We start from the raw sequence: 19,496 nt of genomic DNA, 5'->3' as shown, positions 1-19,496 counted from the left end.
CCTAGGAATCCTTACAAATGCCACCAGATTGACCATCTGCCTCAGCGTGACTGGATATGGTCTATAACTTACTGTCCATCTGCAAGTGCTCATGTGATGAGGGAAAACGACATAGGGCTTTCAAATCTATTATTTTAAAATATTTTGGACATTTGAATGTATCTTTTAGTTCAGGCATTACCTGGAGGGGGTTGTTTGTTTCCAAATAATGAAATAAACTCGTATTGCTTAAAAAAAAAAAGAAAAAAGAAAAAAAAACTGTGCTGGTGACACTGACCTGCCAGCTGGGGTGTCCATGTAGGTGGGAAGAGGTGAGAAGGTGGACCTAAGGGAACTGTGTCTGTCTTGTTACTGATTTCAGGCTCACAAGGAAGAGAAAGTCTGTCAACTCTCTGAAGCAAGGAATGTCAGAAGAGAATATCTCATAATGAAAGAATATCTTTCATTATTCAGTGGGGGGGTGGCGGGGGGGGGGCAACAAACAGTCAAAGAGCAACCACAGCAGCAAGAAAACAAAACCCAAGTCCTGCCTCACTTCCGGTTTCCTGCGGCTTTCAGGACAGAGACAGAGTCAAAGCTTGCTGCCAAGGACTGATGTTCTAAAAACAGGCTCCCCCAAATCACCCCATCTTGTCACTCCGAACAGCTCTGTGCTTTTGGGGAAGTAAGTTTGTAACGCTGTACACCTTTGAAAACTGCAGTAGAATACGAAATAATGGAGTCGTTTTGTTCATAAGCAATATTTATTTTTCATGAAGATAAGAGGCATATTACATTTACTACAGAAAACGCTATGTGAGGAAAAAGCTGCATGTTACCGATACGACCAAAAAAAAAAAAAAAAAAAAACCACCACCAAAAACCAAAACACATAAAAAATTCCACTTACGAAAGTGTTCTGCCCTATTAGAACATATCAAATGGAAGGCATGATTCCAGGTGAGTGAGCCATGCAGAAATGTGGATTTATTAGGGTTTGTTTTGAAATGTAATTTGTACGGCGGGCTTTTTATTCCTTTGATGGCAATGAAACAGATTTATTGGCTACACGTTGGAAGGGCAAGAGATAACAGATAACCAAGGGAGAAGTTTTAATAAAATACTCAGGAAAGGAAAAAAGAAGTGAGTGAATATGCCTGCGTACATTTCAGCTAATAAATAAAAAGTACAGATAAGGCTTTAGCTGAAAACCATCCTGGTTATTGCAGCCTGGAAGGTTTATTGAAAATTGGGTAGAATGCTCTAATTTTTCATACTTAACAGCTGAACAAGCCAGAGGGACGGAACATACGTTTTGATTTTGGTACAGGAAGCCGATGTCCTCATAGGAAGCCAGCAAGTGGCCGTGGAAGGGGAAGGGTGGTTCCTGACTGTTGAGAGTGTCTGCCTCAGCTATTTCTGATCATGCTCTGAGATTCTGGACAACAGAACAATTAGAGTGGGGTTTCTTTTTACGAGTCATCCCCTGAGGGGAAAACTGGACGCTGGTAGGGAATTTTTGAAAGCACGTCTTCAGCAAGCACCAGCCTTTCATCTCAAAGAGCCGAGCAGAAATGAGCTCCCGGGGAGAGTCGTGAACCTGGTCCTGAGAGCACCTGCCCAGAAATCCAAGTGTACTTAGGCCACTCATCTGACACTGGGGCTTCACGGACCCGGGTCCCAGACCCCTCACTCAGCTCGGCTGTAGTCAGCAGGGCCTGGACTCAGGGAAGCATCTGGCTCTCCTTTTTTCTTTCAAAGTAGGAAGAAAAATGTCATTCTCTCTGAGCAGCTCCTGAGCTATTTCGATTTCAGTGTTGCTCTCTGAAGAGTCTGGCTTTGGAGAAGGACGGATCACTTCCCATGCCTGGAGTCCACCTCTAAAGTTGTAACAGACTCTAAGGGGTCAGGGAGGAAAAATCACTCTAAGTACCAATTACTGCCACCAATGTAAAACCAGTTTCCTAGTGGGAGGGCAGGGCCAAACTTGCGTCCCCACGATCTGCAGCATGGCTTCTAGAACAAGCTCCATAGATTTGGAAAGAACCAGAGACCTCAGCTCTCGTTTCACTTAGTTCAGAAACAGGAATTCATCTGAACTGGATGTTGAGCATCTGATTAGGAATTTACATCAATAAAAGTGGGTTGTTTTAATACACAAACATTTATAGGCTATAAATAATCCATGATGGCTTGTCAAATATAAAAGGCCATTGTAAATCTGTCTGCATATGGGAGACAGGCCCACAAAAAAGCAAGATATATAAAATTTATCGGCATGGTTTGGAGAGTTTGAATCCATTATGAAATAAGGTCTCTAATCAAATATTCCATCTGATTCTCAGTTACGTTAATATTTCAGTGCTCACTTTTTGACTTTCACCTGCCCGAATTTTTCAACGAACACGATTTTGAAAGGCTCATACAGAGTCCCCATGCCACTCTCCCAAGAAGTTACTTCGGTGGAGAGGTTTCTGAAAAGAAACAATTCAAAGTTCTGCTGCAGCTTATAAACTGTCTCTCATAGGATTATAATAATAAACCTTGTGAGAAAGTGTTTTTGAGACGGGTGGTAATGAATTTGCATGCCTCAGCAAGATACATAAAAAGAAGACTTCATGACTTTATTTCGAAAGCACCTATATTATTATGGCATGCATTGGAGACAGGTAATTATTATCTACACAGGGAAGCATGCACGTAGTACATCTCACGGGAAAAATGCGCAAGAATGTGCCTTTTGCCAGACACCACATTTTTCCTTTTTTATAATTAAGATGTATAATGAAAAAAGCTCATCTATTGATTCTTAATATACAAGGTCCTTTCTTTAAAAGAGCAAGATTTGAAATTGTTTTGTGATTCAAAACATCAAAATAAACAAATGAAGCTTCCAAATCTTCCAAAGACACGTTTTTGTGTATTTACATCCCTTATTTTGTCAGATTTTAAGGGGCTAAATAACTCAACCATATGTGGGCTCTGGCAAACCTGGTGATATATGATGAATAAACCATTTGTTCTATTTACACATAGATGTGGAGATATATATATATATATATATATATATATATATATATATATATATAAATGTGTGTGTATATATATATATATATATATATTCTCAGACACTATTATTAGATGTAATCTTATATTCTCGGATACAGAGATGGACGATATACCTTTCTACTTGCCATGGCACTAACAAAGCTAGGCTGGAACTCAGCAGCCACTTGCGTTCATTGCTTTGCAGGCTAATAGTAAGTTCGGCTGCTGGTGGGAAAAGGATCTCTTACCACACCCTCCTTAAAATAAAGGTTCTGTCATGCTTAATGTAAGTACATGCTCGTTCTTTTATCGAGGTGGTCTTGAGCTGCAGATACAATCGCACCGCTCATGGTGATCCAACTGGATGTCAACGAGCGCCATGTGCTTGGCTCTGCCCCTCCTCTTGAAATGGCCAGGCTCAAACTTTAACACCTAGGACAAGAAGCACATTTCCTGTTAGAAAGCCTCTGGTGCATAACTCGACTACATACTACTTACTTTCTTTATGACAACTGGTTTTTAAGCCTTTGAAGAGCCAACGAAAGCTATGGGCTTGCTATGAGAATGCACACATGTAAATATTGTTGCAGACAATCATTAACTCCTTGAAGTAATGGAGTCCACTGATCACAGAGTAACGCCTCCTGCATGGCCTACCTGCAGCACCAAGGTGGCCTTGGGTGTCCTAGCAGGCACTTATCGATAGCTTTCTAAGGGCCTGTTTTGTGACAGGTGCTGTCCCAAATAGTGCCAGAAGGGTTCTTCTCCACAGCATGTGCCACAGAGAAATAAAATACCGAGCATATTATTACCTCTGTAGACAGGAGGACAAATAAAGTCACGAACCCAATATGCTGGTAGATGTAAAAAAGCATTTTACCCTGATGAAGGGCATTAGTGGCCATAAGTCAATGAAAATGTGTTTATGTTCTTATGTCCTTACATAACACACATATTATGTTAAGATATAACACCTTTTACAGTTCAAAACAGATCAAGCTCCACCAAAACCTTTTTACATTAACGCCTGTATATCAATACAACATATTCAGTTATATATACACACGTATTTATTTTTTCTCTTTAGATTCTTTTCCATTACATGATTATAAGAAATTGAATATAGTTCCTTGTGCTACACATTAAGTCCTCACTGTTTGTTTTACATATAGTAATGCGTGTCTGTTAATAATACATTTCTTAAATTCATAAAATACATCCTTAATTTTTGAATTAAAAAGTTTAAACATAATTTTGCAAATTATTAAATTTAAAGCTCACTCTTCTTCCCAAGCGTGACCTTGACTGGAGTCAAACATCACATTGTACATTACACTACACACTTGTTTTCCATCTACTCTGTAGTCAGTTTAATTGCTTCTTTTCTTGATGTTCTTAGGTTCCTGTTAGCCTTTACTTTTGATTTTGTTCTATTTTCCTTTTTTGACATTCAACTCTGCAGGACACCACTATACAATTATGTAGCATTTTACAGTCTTTAAAGAATTTGCACAGACACGCTACTTCTTTGCCCTCGGACGAACCACGTCACACTGTTAGAGAAGGTGTCCTCATTCACACTTTGTAGATTGGAGAACTGAGATTCCAAGGAGGCCAAGTGACTTGTCCCGGGTCTCCCGGCCCCTTGGACCTGGGAGCAGGGCTTTGTCTGCTAGGCTCCGAGCACACTCGGACCCAAGAACCCAACGCCTCTCTAATGTGGCCACGATTTTCTTTTGTGTCTCAAAGGTGGGTTGGGTACCACATGTGAACTGGGATGGTGACCTGATGGTTGGGTCTAGGTGAAGATGAGCTGCGGGGAAATCTGACTTTCAAGTCTGTATAACGTTTCATGGCATTCCCCCAAGTTTTTACTGTAGGTTGTTATTCCCAGCAATTTTCTCATCCTTACATCACCTGCCTCAAGTCATAAACAAACCCAAACCTCCTACTAGGAGAACCGGGCCTCGAGTCTCAGGCCTCACACATCCCCTTGACTTCAGCATTTAGCTCCATGGAAGTTTCTGGTGCACTGCATTTTTCAGTGTCAATAAAACTAAAGAGCCTGGATTCTGCAAACACAGAGTGGAACACCGAGTCCTATTTGTAGAAGAGCTTCAAAAGAACACTTAAGAGTATAAAATGGGTGGGGAGGGAAAAGAACATTCTAGGAGTGTTCATGAGGCAGGGCACAAAGACTCAAAATGATGTGATTTTGGTAAAGCTAGTCCAAATGCCAGTTTTTATAGCGAATTATATTGTCCAGTCCCCCCACCGCAATTCTACTGAATTTACAATGTATACCACACAATTTCACGTGATTTTTTAGGCTTTCTATTAACTGTATTATATACACTTTGAAGACAAGGATAGCAAAAATCATCACTAAGATTATTGAGTATTTTACTAGATGCCACACGCTGTTGTAAGTGACTTTGCAACTATTAAATATTTTGGACTTCACTGCAACACTATGAGATTGGTACTTTTCTAATCTTGCTTGCAGATAAGGAAAGAGAGAGATTAAGGTCACAGAGCTAGTCACTGATGGAAGCAGTATGTGACTCCAGGTGGCCTAGCTCGTGCCCTTACCTAGGAAACTGAAATTTCGTTTGCTCAGGTCTGCAGCATGTTGGGGGCAGCTGCTGAAGAAATGCACCTGCGTGAACGTGGTGCGTGATGCCGCCAGCGCAGACGTGTGGGAACGTCTGCTCACAGTCTCTCTTTCGTGCCTCCTCTGTCTCAGCCTCCAACAGACAGAGTGGGCAAAGCAAAACCAGCCAGGAAATAAAGCAGAGGCCAAAATAAAGGGGTCCATGCTTTGCACCACTTTTAAGCCTTTCACAGCTTTGAAATAAAATTACACGTCCTGAGAGCAGAATTACAACATTTGCCTTTCTTTGCTCCATGTTCTCTCCTGCTGGGTCTCTGCAGGAAGGAAAATTGCTGTCTCTCCGTAACAAAATGAGTAACCAAGACAATGGATGAAGCGTATATTACATTTGGGGGTTGGAAGAGCCCGCGCATGACAGACATGAAAGCCCCACGTGCCATATTTGGTCCGAGTGCCTTGGAAGGGGTTAGGGGTCGTACTCCTACAACTCTGCCAAGAATTTCCCCAATATCAGTCACTACTGTCCGAGACTATCTGCCTGTAAACCAGATTTGGAGATTGGCAGATGCAGGGGAGGAAGATGATTCCGAAGAAGTTGAGCATATGATAAATAGTCCCCATTTAAAAAAGACCACTGTCAAAGCCTAGTAAGTTGCCGTCACCAACATCTGCAAAACCAGTGCTCTGCTGAGTTGCTTCCTCGTTTGATGGCAAATGAAGTGTGTGCTTTGGGACGAGAGCAGAGCCCGGCCAGTTTTTCTAACTGGTCGCCTGATTGTTCAGGGATTTTTCCCTGTGTTTTATATTAAGCGGTGTGAGCACAGTATATATGTGTTTTGCTGATAAGAGGAGAAAAATGAATTGGCAGACCCTTTCCTAGACAAGACAGGAAAGCACTGTTTGAACAAAGTGGAAATTGGACTGCTTTACTGGCTGATCACAGCACTGATGTTCAAAGCTTTCAGACCATGTAATAGTCTTAGATTCAGGTACACAGCATTGAAAGGAGGAGGAAAGCAAAGCTGATTTGAGACAGTATGGAAAGTTAAAAGAAAAATGAAAAGCCTTTATCTGAGAACACAAACTGTCTAGCATGGGTTATCTGGTCACCTTTAAAGGGAACGAACCATTGAATTAATTAAAACTGGTGAAGGACACTTACTAATAGGCACCATCACAAAATGCTTTCCTATTTTCTGAGCAATGATTCACAGCTGCAAGCACACACACACTCAAATAAAAATCCACTGAGGAGCAGCCAGCCATTTCTTATCACCTATGGCTGAAAATGGCAATCTTGACTCTTCCGCCACCCAGAAAAGCGCACAAAGCCAGGGACAGTTGACTTTACTAAATGGAGGATGACGGAGCCAGTTGGTGGTCTTCATACCACTACACAAAAATCAAAGATGCTCAGTTTGCAAATTACCATATTTCAAACGATATTTAACTACAGTTGCTCGCCTTGTTGCCAATAAACCACTGAATGAATCATTGCCATAAAGCTATTACACTAATAAAACAATATGGGCAGAAAACCTATCTGCTGAGTTGGGTTCTTGTTTATTGGGAATATAAAAAAAAAGGTCATTAAGACCTTGTAACAGTTCTCAAATCAATGGCTGACATAGGAACACAGTTCGTATTTCAGGACATGTGTGTTGTATAAACCAGATTCATTAATAAGAGTTTAAGATTCTATCCAACTCAAGGCAGGCAGCATTCAGTACACATAATTTTTTACCTTAAGAAAAAAAGAAACACTTCACATTTTTGCTTCCATTTTGACTTCTTTCATGCTTACAGACTTGATGAAAAATGTACACAGCATTAAGATTTTTAAGGGCTGGTACTCAATTTTTCTGAAACCCGAAGAGACTATAGCAGACATATTTTGAGAAAGGAACACATCTTATTTTCTACCTGGGTAACTGCTCAACTTGCAGGTGATGGTTTCAAGGGAGGATGAAAGTTGTAACAGAGTGAGATCCTGAGTCCTGAGATACGGCACTCAATAAGAAAGGCACAGATGACAGGGCTCGGCTACATCTGGCTGACAAGCTAAGTATGACGGCGACCAAAGGCTGGGAATGATACTGAAGGTCTATAAAACTCTCTTGAATTTTGACAATGCAATCTTGACGTCTGTGGACATTTATTTCTATCAGTTTTCTGTGAGTGCTCTAGGTGCCTTTAGCTACAGTTCTACCTTTAGAGAACTGAATAGGTAAATGATTTTGACATAACTTTAGAGGATTAATGACTACATGTTCAGTCTACCAATTGCAGAAACCACAATGGATGCCTAGCTGGGCACCAAATTTCAGGGCATGGCATTAGCACTGACCATCCATTCATGTCCCAGAGGGGTCTTGTCTATCTGAGGAGTGTCATGCCCCAAGGTATGTTTGCTGAACTTTGGCGGGAAGTCCTGATGTGAAGCTTGGTTGACAAGGGAATCAATGCCTGCATTTTGCAGTTCTTAGACAGTCCCTTTACCCGTGAGTCATCGGGGCTGTAAGGAAGTGAGAACTGAGAAAGCCAGACCATGGTCTCAAAAAATTCCACCCACATCTGTCCTGTGCTTCAGCACCTTCAGACGCTTTCATTCACCCAAGATCCCCAAAAGATGAGGAGCACAGGTGTTGCTATCCATGAGTGAATAAACTTTTTCATAAGCAGACTACATGTAATAGAAAAGAACAAATCTGACTCCATATTAGATCTGATCCTTTGGCTCTAACCCTGTGCCCTGTTTTCTAGGCTTAGCCTTGCTGTTTCTGCATCTTTTGTAAAAGAATGTTGCCTTTAGCCTGAAATAGACAGGAGAGCCTGTTTTCAAGGCTCTGGCCTTTAAGGGTATTAACACTTTTTGCCCTTATATAAAGGTAACAAGTTGCAGAATGGAAAATAATGTTTGTTTTGTCGGAGGTTTACAGGGACACCATGACCTGATCCACATGGACAGCTGCAAGAACAAAGGATTCCAAGAACAAAGAAATCCTACACCAAGAAGTTTGCAACAACCAACCACACCCCCGCCCCTTTTTAGTATAAAAGGAGCCTGCAGTCTGACTTGAGTAGGATGACTCCAAGACATTAGTCTGCCATCCTCTCAGTCTGCCAGCTTTCTGAATAAAGTCATTATTCCTTGCCCCAGCACCTCGTCTCCCAATTTACTGGCCTGTCGTGCGGCGAGCAGGAGTTTGGACTCGGTAACATATACACATTAACTATTCCAGATTATCTTTATTCTTTTGCATTCACTGAGCACGTCAACCACCAATCTCTTTATATTCCTTATACAATTTCAGAAAGAAAAGATTTGGGGAGTAGGACAGAGTGTAACAGTTCATGGATATCATATAATTTTAGATCTGAAAAACTAAAAAAATGTAGGTTATCGAGGGGGTTAAGTGAGGAGACCCGAGGCCCTGGGAGGTTTTGGGGCTGGCTCTGGGTGGCCTCCTGTGTGGCAGAGCTGAAACTTGAACCTACATCTAGTCATGTGATTTTTTTTCTTCTATTGTCCTCTCTCTTATAGGAAAACACAGGAAAGGCCCACAAGAGAGTTGTCTCATGGTCTCACTCAAAGAGGGAGAAAGGGGAAAAGGAGGGAGATTCTATATGGCTGTAGAAATGCTGTTTCCAGAAAAATAATAGAAAAGAGATTTTCTTTACTTTTGTTACAGTTAATTATTATCATAACCCCAAAACTCATCGCCTTTGCCAAGGAGTTGAAATGCTTTCCAAAAAACTGTTTTCCTGTCTTCCTAATCTCAATTTGCAATTTTAGCTAAATTTGTTTCAATGACATATGCTTAAAACATGTAAAAATTAAAAGTACTATTCTTTTATCTCAAGTCTCAAGCTGAGCACTTCATTACCTCTAATTAATATTTTGTTTCATTTATAGTATCTGCTAACATCTTTTAACTCTTAAGCTGTAACGGGCAGCACATTTTTAACATACAATTCTTATATTCAATATAAAATTAAAAAGAAGTCTCCAAAGTCATTTTTCATGTTTTCGAGAGATGGGAATGGTTCTAGACGTTGTAAATGTGCCAGAGACAGAGATGGGTCTAGGCTTAGGCTATTTAGTATGGTAGCCCTTGGCCATGTGTAGCTATTTACATTCAAACCAGTTAAAATTAAATAAAATAAAAAATTCAGTTTCTCATTTGCATCACACCCACTTCAAGTGCTCCTTAACCACGTTCGCTGGTGACTACCATCCTGGGTGGTACAGGTCTGAAGTCTCTCATCACTGCATAAAGTTCCCCTAGATACCACGGGGATGTCAGCATCCTGACAAAGCCATGAGAGGAAGGATGGACAAAACTAACTTCTGTCTTTCTTTCTCTATTGCCTTTTAAGTTTTTGGTTGTTGAGCAAATGGACCCAGCTAGGGGCCCAAATTACTAAAAAAACAAAAACAAAAAACAAAACAAAAAAACCCCAGTAAATATTAATTAAAAAGCTCACCATATTTCTAGGGAATTTTCATTATGCATTGTCAAGGGAAGATGAGGACTGGAATGATAGCATCCTTTAACTGTCTACACAGTATTTTCTGGAAACTTCCCTCTTTAAATGTCACCTTCAGAAGTATTTTTTATATTCTATATATGTCAAGAGGCCTAGAATGGTTGCTAAGAAAGTGGAAAAATACTTTACAAACTTTTGAGAGCAAGAAATATCACAGATGGTAACCTTTTACTGCACAGGGAAGAATGCTCAAATTCTTACAGGGGAAGTTGCATGGCCTGTGAAAAGAACAATATTAGCTTCCTTTTACGTATCATTCTAATTATTGATAATTTTATAACTATACATTTTAATTTCTTAAATCTTATTCCTTCAATGTTGAGCCTTGAAATATCTGTGGAGAGTCCTACAGGCTTGCCTCTGTGACGAATTCCAGTCACCCCCTTCAGGGTGCTCATCTCTCGTAAAATCTCATTTCACATCTCATCAGTTACAACCAGGAGCTGGGTAAACCGGTTTCTCATTTCTCTGAGTTCAGCACACAGACCCAAAACCAAGAGACTAGAGGACGAAGATTTTCCCCTAATGAGAGTGAGCTCAAGCAATCCCCACGTCTGGAAATGGCACAAGCCCACTGCCCTTTTCCACGGGGCGCCCGGCACAGTGAGCACTGGGACGTGTTTGCAGGGTATTTTAGGAATCTGGGGAAAATGTGCCAGCGCTGTGGGCTCCAGGCGTGCAGTTACTGACCGAGTGATTGATGTTGTTCACTCCCTTTGTCCAGAACTCGGCAGTGATTTTGTTCAGAGCTCTGTAGACTCTGAGAAGTAAAAATACCATCACACGTTTCAAAAAGATGCTTTAGACAGCAATTTCAAAAAGATGGCAACATTTTAGACCCACGCATGTGACTGAACAAAGAGATCAAGGGCTTCCTCCTTGTCGGTATTAATTGTGAACAGAAATCTACAGGTAATAGCCCCTGTGTAGAGGGACGAGAATAGAACTAAGAAAAGAACCCTTCAGATTTTTTCTGAGTTAATTGTCAGGGGACGCAAGGGTCCTATTGGGTGTATATTTAATTCTTCTGTTTCCACATTAAGCCATTTAAGAAATCAAGCTATAACTTCTATCTGAGGAGAGAGTCAAGATGAAAACAAAGCACTCTACAAATGCACCAAAGGCCTGAACTCCCAGGTTTTTCCTCACTGTTAAGACAAGGTAGAGATCTTGCCACTTCCTGGTCTTATTTTTAACTTGAACCAAATTATTGCATTCTGCACTTATCCTTGGGGAATGACTCAGCGTTACAAAATTCAGGTTCTTAGACACAAAGACAAAGTCCAATCTAGAGTTCATCAGGTCATACAAAAATAAAACACAATGAACACAGACAACAGCATTCTCTGGCTCTGAGAACATTTTTTTTTTCCCCTTTGAAAACTATGGGGTGGAGTTAAGAAATTCTTGTGACTAAGAAAACACGCTCTATGCGGGTCTAAAATCGTGTGTCCCTGTCGGAGGTAAGCATGGTGACTGTGGCCTCCAACCACCTACATTTCCCAAGTTGAAAAATACCATTTATGACGTAGCCCTTTTCATTTAGCTCAGAGATCACCTCCTAGCTTATTTTTGTTGTATTGTTTTCAGGAAGACAAAACAGCCATATAAGGCTGGAGATTTTATTCAGGGGGCACCATCCAGTCCTTTGCTCGGTGGATACTAATGCAAAGCAACTCAAACAGTGATTCCGAAGAAAAGTGTTTGCTTCGTATGTTAGTTAATGTTTTTAAACCCATTTTCTCTATGATGCTTCACCTCTCACAGGTGCACTTCATGGGCACTATTTTCTTTGATCCCCAGAACCACCCTGCAGGGGATTATCAGATACAATTGCTTAGTCCGATCTCACATACACGAAAACTGCGTCTCTGAGCTGCAGTGACTCGAATGCGCTCCCACAATCAGGAAGTAACGGAGCTGCCGCCGAGGTCAGGAGCTCTAACTCCCCTGAAGTCTACTCTTTCTTTAATTCTTAGTAAAGTGCTATGTATTTATCCAACTCTTTGGTGGGGGTAGGAATAAGATTTATTTATTTATTTATTTATTCTTAGAGGAGGTACTCCGGGGGATTGAACCCAGGACCTCATGGTTGCTAAGCATGCTAAGCTCTACACCTGAGCTATAGCCTAACTCCTCCCTTCTATATTTAAGAGGAGAGAGTGCAGTATTACTAGTGATAAGAACACAGACCCCAGAACCAGCTGATCTGAGTTTAGGTCCTGGCTCTGTGAGCCACTGACCAGGTCACACTGGTCAGTCGACTGCTCCTCTTAGGGCTCCGTTTACTCATCTATAAAAAGAGAATAAAAATTGCAGTTCCCTTGCAGCATGGTTGAGAACCTGCCAAGAGAGCTAATGACTGCTTGTAATGATGTCTTGCACACGGTAAAAGCTTATGTCTGTTTGCTGTTATTATTATCGAAAATTACTGCTCTCCTTATGAAGGGGAAAAACCACAAAGGGACCAGGCAGGGCCATTGCCTTCCTGCTTTTGTACTTCTGTAAAATGGCTTGCTTCTAGGAAAATGAAACTTACCCCTAAAATTCCACTGGGTCCCAAAAGCTCACTCCTGGTTGGTCCATTTCTAACACCTTATTTGCATATGGCACAAACTTAATTGAAACCTAAAACCCTATAAAAGCCTGTGTAGGCCTACAGACGGGGTCCAGAACTTGGAGTGTTAACTCCTCTGGGCCCGCCGGCATAATAAATCCGAGTTCTCCAACCCTATGAGTGTCGCTTGGTCTCTGGATGGGATTCAGATTTCTATAACATTTCCATTGTGTTCCTCTTATCTTTATATTTACTTTTGTTTATTTTTGCACCATTTCAGAGCAGAGTTCCCAGAGCGTTCAGTAGTATTTAGCAAATTTAGTACTTTTAGAAGAAAAAATATTTCTGTATTTCGAGACTGAAAAAGTCTCTGACAAAGTATATTTTCTGACAATTTATATTTTGTTATCTTTACTCTGCTTAATTTTTTAAGTGCTTGAGTGAATTCAAGTTTTTACTTGCTTAAAGCAAAGTCAGTTTTTCAGTCATATCCAATCACATTTCTACACGGAGGCCAAGCTCTCAGATTACTGCATCACATAGTTGATGATATATTCTTAACAAGACTTTTGTCAACCTACATGGCATATTATAAGGCTTAGAAAAAGGAGGCGCTTCTTCAGGATGGAATCACACCGTCCCCAGGGCACCTACTTGGCAAATTTAGCACAAGTACAATTTCCCAATCACCCCTGAGCTGGGGAGGTGCCCTTGTGCAGTGAACAACCCCAACAACCAAGGCGATGGTCCTGTTTCCCAGAACCACAGCTGAAAAAGGCTAAATGCAGCCCTGCAACAAAGACGTCTGAAAAATGACATACCTCGTGGTACTTTTTCACAGTCTTCCCTGAACTGCACGTGCAGGACTTCCAGTTGACAGTGCCACAGCCACAATTTCCTCCGCAGCGCTGCACCAGGAGGCAGCGTGGAAAGAAGACGACGTTGGTCAGTTTCAGCTCCTCTCGCAAGTTGACGGAGTAATTCCTGGGGGTGCAACTGTAGCGCTTGACATCGTCATTGAGCCTGTCCAGGTCGACTGTTAAGAGACACATGCACTTGGTAAGCAAGCATGGGACGGGAGCGGCAACACAGCATGCGCTCTGGAGAACAGGGTGGGAAGATTCTGTGATGACAACCTTAACCGAGGGACTGAATCTGTCCTAGGGATCTCAATAACTACCCCAAACACCAGAGGCGGAAAAGCTGATTTCTCTTTTGAGCCTATCTGCCCTTCAAAAAAAAAAAAAAAAAAAAAAAAAAAGGACAACAAAATGAAAACAACAAAGCCCCTCAAAACCTTAGTATCTTGGCTCAAGTTTCCTTGCACTGCTTTAAATGCAAAAAAAAAAAAAAAAAAAAGCGCAGAGGAAAGAAAATGAAACATTCAGCAATTTACAGTAATTGTCTTTATCTTAAAACATATATATTTGTGTATAAATATTTCTTCTTGATTCTAAATAAGTCCTGACTTTAAGCCATTACTTAAACATAATTTGAATTAGAGTGAGGACACATTAGGGACAATTACTCTAATCCATTTACCTGGCGGTGAAATTTTACAAGTACATGAAGGGAATAAAAAGGTTTGTGCTTCATTTTAACTCCAAGGTCAAGCAGAATGTCAAAGAAAATAGCATTTTTTGGGGTTGCGAACGTGATGTACATTTGTGCCTTGGGTCCTAGATGGCAGTATAGCATAGTGGTTAAGCGCCAGGGCTCCGCACTGAAGTTACAGCTAAGTTGGCATCACGGCTATGCCTCCTTTTTAGTCGGAAAGTTCTTGGACCACTCAGAACCTCTGTTTCTTCATCTATAAAATGTAAACAGTATAACCTTACCTATTTCATAGCAATAATCAAGGACTGAATGCAGTGTGCCTGGTACTCAATTAATGCTGGTTATTATTATTCATCTTGATTTATTTTGATTTCCCCCCATTTTTTTTCTCTTTAAAGTCAAATGGTCAAAAATTAAAAGAAAAAAAATTGCAGACCTTTCTCCTCTGTTTCTCTCTTCTGGCCATTATTCCATGTAAATAATTATCCAGGGAGTTGGTTATTGGGACTTCTATGAATTAAGAGCATCACCCTAAATTTTCAAATTTTAGTCATTAATATTTATGTGAATTAAATATATATTATTATATAACAGAGACTACCACTTAATTGTGGTCTCAAAATCCATCTAAAAATCCACCTATTTGGCACCCGAATCTTCTGGTGGGTGAGCACCTACATGACTATTTTCTCACAAGAATGCAGTTAGAAGAAAGTCCTTTGTCCCCACCGGCTGCCCACCATTATCTAGTACACCTCCCTTGTCAGCAGCCAGGCCACCCCCGGAGGAATCCCACAAACGCTGGGCAGTTATCATCAGGCTAACCCTGGACTCCAGCCCCATTAAATATCTTAGTCCTAAACCAAAGCTGCTTGAGTAGTAAAGAGTACTCTTTGAGGGCAATGGTCAAAGGCTAAGGATGCTGTCAGTAGAACGCGTGTGGGGGAAACAGAAATAGAAGGAAGCAAGAGTGGGTGGAGCCCACTTGACCCCATGAAGTCAGCTAAAAGGCTGGCCATGTGGTCCATGGCCCCTTGACTAAGGAATTAAACGGCAATTGGACTGATGCCCTGTCCTAAGAGCTTTTGATCCTCAAGGGCAAGGATTTTTCCCCCGACTGGGTTATATGCTGAGCTCAGGACACTGGGGGGGGGGGGCTGAATAAATGCAAAATAATTGCTGTGCATAATTTATTGCTGCTTTTTTCCCCCTTCCTTTGTAAAGACATGTCATAAGTTTACCTCTAATCAATCCAGATTTAAATTGAATGAACTCTGTCTTGGGAAAGGAACCATTTTATTGCTGCTAAAGCCCTGAAAACAACTGCAAGCAAAGCAGAAAGGATTACATAAATGGATTAAGAAGCGCAGCAACCATCCATTGCAAGTGTCACCTTGAGATAAATACTGATGCTGGCTGTGCATGCCTGGGCTGCGGACGGGGCTGACGCAGAGGCCAAGGCTGCTACTGCTTGTGGGGATGGGAATCTGTTCTGCCTAACACCTGGGAGCAGAGCGGTGCTTCTAGCAGGAAGCCGACGTGACGCATGGAAGGCAGGGTGGGCAGGAAGGAAGTAACAGGACTGCGTGTACTTGAGTGTAGCCTCCACAAGGCACCTGACACACAGGACTCCCTGCCGTTGGCCCCTACCCTCTGCAGGTGGGCATTACTTACCCAAAGTGAAAATCAAGTGGGAAAACTGGTCTGGAAACCATTCTCTTTTGCCTCGGGGTCTCTGTCATATTAGGCAGAATGGGGGGATGGCAGGCAACTTAGAACTGAAGAAAGAGGACGGACTTCCCTGGTGTGGAATCAAGCCACCAAGCTTCCCTGCATGGCGCTGTACTAGGACTGGAGTGGTGGACAGCTACCTCCTCATCCCCAGGATACGCCCAGGCCAAATCCCCACGTGCTTCCCTATGGGAATTCAGCCAAGTCCCAAAGCACCACTCAACAGATAGGACAAGGCAGCAAGCCTTGCTCATCTTGTAACAGAACTCTTCACAGCGTGCAACTGTGCCACTGACTAGCACTGAGCACTGCTGACTTCCGTTGCCCACCTGCCCCAAAGAGATTCACCATGCTGTCAGCGTCATGCACCAATTCATCGTGATGCGACTAAGAACCGTGGCCCAGTGTGACTCCTGTGGAATCCGGTTGTCCTGCTTATCAGGCGATTGAAACCGCCAAGGCACTCAATTCAGAACTAGAACTAAGAAGCCCTTCAGAGTGGATGCAAATAACTTCAAAGTACCATTGCAGACTTTCTGCAGGGGAGACTGGTTCTCCCATCAAAGAAGGCTGACTGGGCAGGGCAGCAGAGCAGGGAGCCAGGCAGGGGACTGAGCAGCAATTAAGGCTTCGGTCAGAGCTCTGGTCCGAAGGGAGGCTATGGTGGGAGCCTGGGGTGAGGGAGGCAGGCCACACAGTGCAAACCCAGGGAGAGGGGCTGCCTATCCCATTCCTGCTTCCATCTCCACAGCGGAACACTGCACAGCAGCAAGGATGTTCCCAATTTAATTCAAAGGCCCATTAATTTCGTCTAATTTCCCTTACTTCACCCAGGTTACATAAAGTTATAATCCTTCTTTGGCTATCTTTTTCTTTTTTTTTAAATGGAGGTCCTGGTGATTGAACCCAGGACCTCGTGCATGCTAAGCATGCATTCTCCCACTTAGCCATAACTTCCCTCCTCTTTTGCTGTCCTTTTGAATTTGGGTCTTGCCTTCTCATGGATCTTTGACATCAGTAAAGCTTTTTGGGCTGTGTGTACTGACAGTCTCCTCCAGACATGTTAATCCAACATGGGACACTGCACAGTGCCGTAGGGAACACCTTTTTTTTTTTTTTTTCCCAGCACTAGCCTCAAAGTGCAGCCTAGTCACAGAGGTTCCTAGGCTGTGATCAGAGTTCTGGGATCTGAGCACTGGGGTGGGGAAGTATGGAAAAGTGGTATTTTGGTGAATGCACACCCTCATTCAGTTTCTAATCTGTTTATGTGTAGGTGTGGGAGGAAGGAGAGTCAGCCTGGTCTTTTTAATCCTGGCCATCTTACATTCCTAAGTACCAGGTAACGTGGAAAGTTACTCACATATATGGTTGCATGAAATCCTTAAAAATGCTATGAATTACATACCATTATTACCCTTACTTTTACAGTGAGAAAATTGAGATTCTGAGAGGGTAAGAAGAAAAATTGTCCACAGCCATACAGCCAGTCACTAGTGGAGCCAGAGCCTGAATCCAGGCTTCTCCATCACTCCTGCACTTGTGAGCCCCAGTCTGAGGATCTGAAGGAGGCTGCAAAGAGCAGCTTCCATGAGCCCCGTTGGAGCTTTCCCACTAGAGGGCCACTCTCTGTCCAAACGACCCGGCTTCCTAGGTGCATTTCTAGGCAGTGATCTGTCATTTTCAATATGTCAATTACACACACCCAAGCATGTGTCCCCGTGCACACACGTGCATTTATCAGATTCTACTGGAAAAGTACATCGTGTTGTTGCTCATAAACTAGGCAACTGCACAGAGCCCACTTTTTCTTTGGTACTTTGAAAAATATAACGAATTTCATCTTTTTCCACCTGGAGTGCGAGGACTTTTGTCAACTCACGATCTTCATTTTGTCCTCATTTCTCCTCGATCTCCTTCTTGCCCTCACCTACCTGCAGTCTTTGTTATGTAAACCAGTTGGAGGTCCACGTAAAGAGATGGACAGACTGATAGCAATGTTTTCAGGGGGAACAGATGATAAGATCCTAGAGATTCTTTCCATTGGGCAGATAAAACCAATACTATATTTCACGAGCTTGGCAAGCACAGCACAGGTGGAGATCAGCTTGTAATAACACTTTGAAAGTCTTTTCCAAATTGATCATTTCCATTTTGTGTTGTGTGTGAATACAAAAATTCACTGTGAAACTAAATAATGTCCTCACATTGAATGTAGGAAAATGCTTTTTTCCCTCCCCATGAATGTTTCATTCACTGCTTGTTTTGTTCAATGAGAGGATGGTTTCACTGGGTCAGTCCCTGGGTGTCAAGTTTATTGGTCATCTGCCACTGTGCTGGTCTTTAATTCATCTTTACTCTGTTCCTACATTTCAACCCCAATCTGCAAGTGCAAATAAATCTAAAAATAATAATTATTTTATAGCTTTTAATGAGGGAAGATCGGGGTATTTTAAACCTAAATCTTTATTCTGTTATGTGTGTTACCAGCCTTTTTCTCTTTCTGAATCTGCTAGTCTCCAATTAAATTTCCATATATTCTTGGAGATAGCCAGGAGTCATCTTAAAACAACCAAATCAAGACTTTACAGCAGTAAAATTCTCTATAAACTCTTTTAGCTGGCACTTGCCAGCAGCCTACGTATTAGAGCAGGTTTAGCACATGGTAATGGGATGAGAAAGACAAGTTCTCGAAGTAAGGCCATGCCTTTTCTAACACCATGCTTTTGTCACTCTATTTCACCCTCTCTAGCATCTCAGTCCACTATGTCATTTAAAATTCTTCTAGGGCCTAAGTCAAAAGGCACATTCACCTTACGTCTCTTTTTACCCCTTGTTTTATATTCAATACACATTCTCTGCCTTCTTTTATAAAAGCACTTAACTTTGTTGACCTTGTTTTACCTTTTTCTTTCTTTAGGCATTTCTCTCCCACTGAACGGTAAGGTTCTTAAAAACAGAGTTAATCACCTTTGTATCTCCCCCTTTCCTAGTGCTTTGGCCCTAGAAGAAGGACCAAATGGAGGTCATTTAAGTCCACCTCTTCTAAAACCACTTGGTTTCAACAATTAGAAACAGGTACCACTGAAAAAAAAACATTTTTTTTTTTTGCAGTCTAAATACATGTGCCATTTCAGTATTTGAAACAACTAATTAAATCCAATGGAAAAAACAGCTGGAGTCACTAGGTCACCCCCCAGACAAACATTTCTGATTTTCTTTGAATATCCATCTTTTGTGATTCCGAGTGGATACTCATAAACACAAAGCCACGATTAGAAAAAGTTTAAGCCCTTTAAAGACCTACTGGTCAATCCGAACTTCCTCTGCAAGGAATAGGTACTCAATAACCACTGTGGAAATGACTCAAACCATGGATGGTTGTCGGGTTAGAATGGAGAACGTAGGGTTCTAGAACCAGCTCTACCAAGGATGAACCACGATGCATGAAGATGACTGGCC

At 41.8% G+C, this 19,496-nt stretch overlaps 1 protein-coding gene across 2 annotated transcripts in view; it reads right to left on the bottom strand.

Moving 5' to 3' along the window:
- Nucleotides 1-724: 724 nt before the first annotated feature.
- Nucleotides 725-19,496, bottom strand: part of PDGFD (platelet derived growth factor D) — a 223,630-nt gene continuing 204,858 nt past the window's right edge. For both annotated transcript variants that reach the window (XM_006186200.3, XM_006186201.3), the window contains exons 6-7: nucleotides 13,571-13,785; nucleotides 725-3,459 (exon numbers count right to left, since the gene is read on the bottom strand). In XM_006186200.3, the coding sequence (XP_006186262.1) occupies nucleotides 3,334-3,459; nucleotides 13,571-13,785 (341 nt within the window). In that variant the 3' untranslated portion in view covers nucleotides 725-3,333. The remainder of the gene's footprint in view (nucleotides 3,460-13,570; nucleotides 13,786-19,496) is intronic.

This window comes from Camelus ferus, chromosome 10 (genome assembly GCF_009834535.1).
Source record: "Camelus ferus isolate YT-003-E chromosome 10, BCGSAC_Cfer_1.0, whole genome shotgun sequence".
Taxonomy (NCBI): domain Eukaryota; kingdom Metazoa; phylum Chordata; class Mammalia; order Artiodactyla; family Camelidae; genus Camelus; species Camelus ferus.
Note: the sequence above shows the minus strand (reverse complement) of the source record. Positions and strands in the feature narration are given on the sequence as shown.